General features: G+C 40.2%; 1 protein-coding gene across 4 annotated transcripts in view; it reads left to right on the plus strand.

Moving 5' to 3' along the window:
* Atp6v0d2 (ATPase H+ transporting V0 subunit d2) overlaps positions 1-2,843 on the plus strand; it is a 64,200-nt gene that overhangs the window by 7,928 nt on the left and 53,429 nt on the right. For 3 of the 4 annotated variants that reach the window (XM_004643094.2, XM_023703210.1, XM_023703211.1), the window contains exon 2: positions 2,232-2,422. In XM_004643094.2, coding sequence (XP_004643151.2) covers positions 2,232-2,422 — 191 coding nt within the window. Of the gene's footprint in view, positions 1-1,896; positions 2,423-2,843 lie in introns of all 4 variants that reach the window. The other variant, XM_023703212.1, reaches the window with a different exon arrangement.

Consider the following 2,843-nt stretch of genomic DNA (forward strand, 5'->3'; position numbering starts at 1 on the left):
TTTTACAAGAGAAACAAGCCTAAATTGAAAATAAAAAGCTCCTGTTAGTTTCATAAATAAATGTAAAATGTGACAAACTGAAAACTTCTGTTGCACCCACCCACACGAGAAAAACAACAAAATTGCATTGCTTTGAGCACATTGAGTGTATGACTATCTAAAGGAAAACTTGTGAAGGTCTAGTGGTGTGTTTAATGACTAGCTTTCAAAAATGTGTGTGCAAGTTTCTTACAAATTTTATTAATACAAAGATTACTTATCATCCAAGATGCAAATAACAATAAGAGCACTCGTTACTATAAACTCCACATGGTAAGGTGATTTCACAGAGTGCTTTTATTGCTTTTCTGTTATGTCAATTGTTGAGCAAAACAAGCAGCTTTAGGGTCCGATTTCTAGCAGACCTGCAACATGCTTCTTTCCTTCTGTTTCAGCTCAGGCTCTTGGGAGGAACCAGCCACGCTCACCATGTCATTCTGTCTTGCTCTTCCTAGTGACTCAGAGCATACAGTGCTCACTGTAACACGAGCTTCCCTCCTTTGAAGCATCTGTGTCCCCTTCTTTCCTTTTTTGAACATGTGGTTTATGAGTCTAAGCTGAGCATACTCAGGAATGTGCATGCCACACATAAGCCCTCTAATGGGAATATGTTTAAGTTGCTGCCCTTAGTCATAAATAAAGTGCCTTCTACCACTTGCTTTGTTCAAGGAAAGCATTACTTTGCAAACACCTCCAAAGCCCTCCTTATTTGATTCAAGCAACAAGTCTCTCTGAACTCCTTAGCTTCTGTTTGGACTCCCGGGCTTCACCCTCAAGAAGGGAGCCCACTGCATTCAGTCTAATTGTCCTCTTCTTTAATCTGTAACCACTCTGTGGTTACAAGTGACGGATAAGCATACTTACTATGTGAATGGTATTATTTTTATTTACATTAATGTATAACAGGAAAGTGAAACAATGAAGACCTAAGATAGAGCCTCACCTGCTCTGCATACTGTGAGGAACTTCTTTGTTGATTCCATCCGAAATTTTAAATACTGTGAGAATATTTCTTTAGCTATTTTTGAAACCCACAATATGAAGGCTATAGACACCACATACTTTTAAATTTCTTTTATTAACATCCTCTCCATTATTTTCTTAAGACTGAACAACCAATCAAAAAATTAATCAAGCCCTCATTGTTTGCATTTGCATATTTTCACAGTGTATATAATTCTGCCTGGCTGACCAATAGGAGATACAAGACAGCGCCCTGCTGCATAAACTGCCTACCCCACAAGAGGCCTGAGTTCCACACCCAGCATCAGCAAGAAAGCAAAACAGAAAACAATTTTCCATATAAACAATAACACAAAATAACTTCAAGTATATGCATAGGAGCACAATATAACAAAATATTAGGAAAAGATGTTTGCTTTTATAACTCATTTAATTATAAGCTTACATTAGTTTGAACTGTATAGATAATTGTCGTACAGCCTCCTTTCTGGGGTATAAAACCTGCTGTATTACAGGCTCTTCAATCTGATACTTCACAGCTTCTGAGAGCTGATTCCTTATCTGTGATTTTAACTAAACTAAAATTATCTCTGCTGATTCTCATCTCAGGGTAATGAGGAGACTGAAGTCGAAAAAGAGAAAACAGTGTATTATGGTCACATTTTGCCAAGGTACTGCCTTCCTACCCCAGAACTTTAGGGCTCTGCACCTAGACTAGGTAGGAAGTATGAACAGCTTTTGGCAATTTTAAACCATTATTAACCATTTGTTTACAAATACACTGTGTTGTAGAATTAGCTTTTCAGGTTTCTCCCAACTGCTCACTTTTGATCTATTTACATAGCCTACTGTTTTATTTTGACAAAAAAACCTTCTCTTTGTTCATATTGGTAGTGCTCCAAAAATGTGAAGTAAATGTCATTTGACAGTCCAGGAGGAAGCAGGAACCTTTCCAGAATGTTCAGCTGTCTGAAGCTCCCAGCAGCAAAACCACAAGTGGCTGATTTTCAAGAAGGGAAGAGCAGACCCTCGAGCCTCCCTCGTGCTTTCCTCCCAGTAGTGGTTTGTGCCCTGGGTTTACTTTGATCATCTGGCTGATTCATTCTTGCCATAAAAACTGGTCTGAATGCTCTGCTTTGAAAGCCACAAAAACCGGGGGAAACTAGTCACAGAAACCCTGACGATCAGCTGATTGTTTATGCCGCCTGCACTTTTTCCTGCTGGTGCAGGCTGACGGGGCCACACAGAGCTCCAGAGCTGTTCAGCCAGTCTCCACCGTCCGTCTTCCCCATGCTGGAGAGCGCGGAGCTGCACTTCAACGTGGACCATGGCTACCTGGAGGGCCTGGTGCGCGGGTGCAAAGCCAGCCTCCTGAGCCAGCAGGACTACGCCAACCTGGTCCAGTGCGAGACCCTGGAAGGTAAGTGGAGCTCATCTCATCCTTCAGAAAGAAGGAGAGGCAGTGATGGTCCCTCTAGGAAGCAGCAGAAGGCCCACGAGCAGATTTGTCCACCTGGAATCTAGGTTTCTGGTGTCCGTGAACTTGAATAAAGAAAAAGTACACTATTTCTATATATTTCCTCTAAGTAAAATACAACATTTTCTTTTGATTGCAGTATACAAACCACAAGGATTGGTATAGGTAGTACCTGTGACTTTTGTTACCAACAGAAATTCAATACTGTTGTATCGTTTTTAAGTTCTTATAGATACTTTAAAATAATATTGTTTTCTCTATTTTGAAGTGAGAGTTAGATATTACAGTCCTCCATTAAGCTTGTTTCTTCTTCTTCTTCTTCTTCTTCTTCTTCTTCTTCTTCTTCTTCTTCTTCTTCTTCTTC

The sequence above is a fragment of the Octodon degus genome, unplaced genomic scaffold (genome assembly GCF_000260255.1).
Source record: "Octodon degus isolate 3935 unplaced genomic scaffold, OctDeg1.0 scaffold00165, whole genome shotgun sequence".
NCBI lineage: Eukaryota > Metazoa > Chordata > Mammalia > Rodentia > Octodontidae > Octodon > Octodon degus.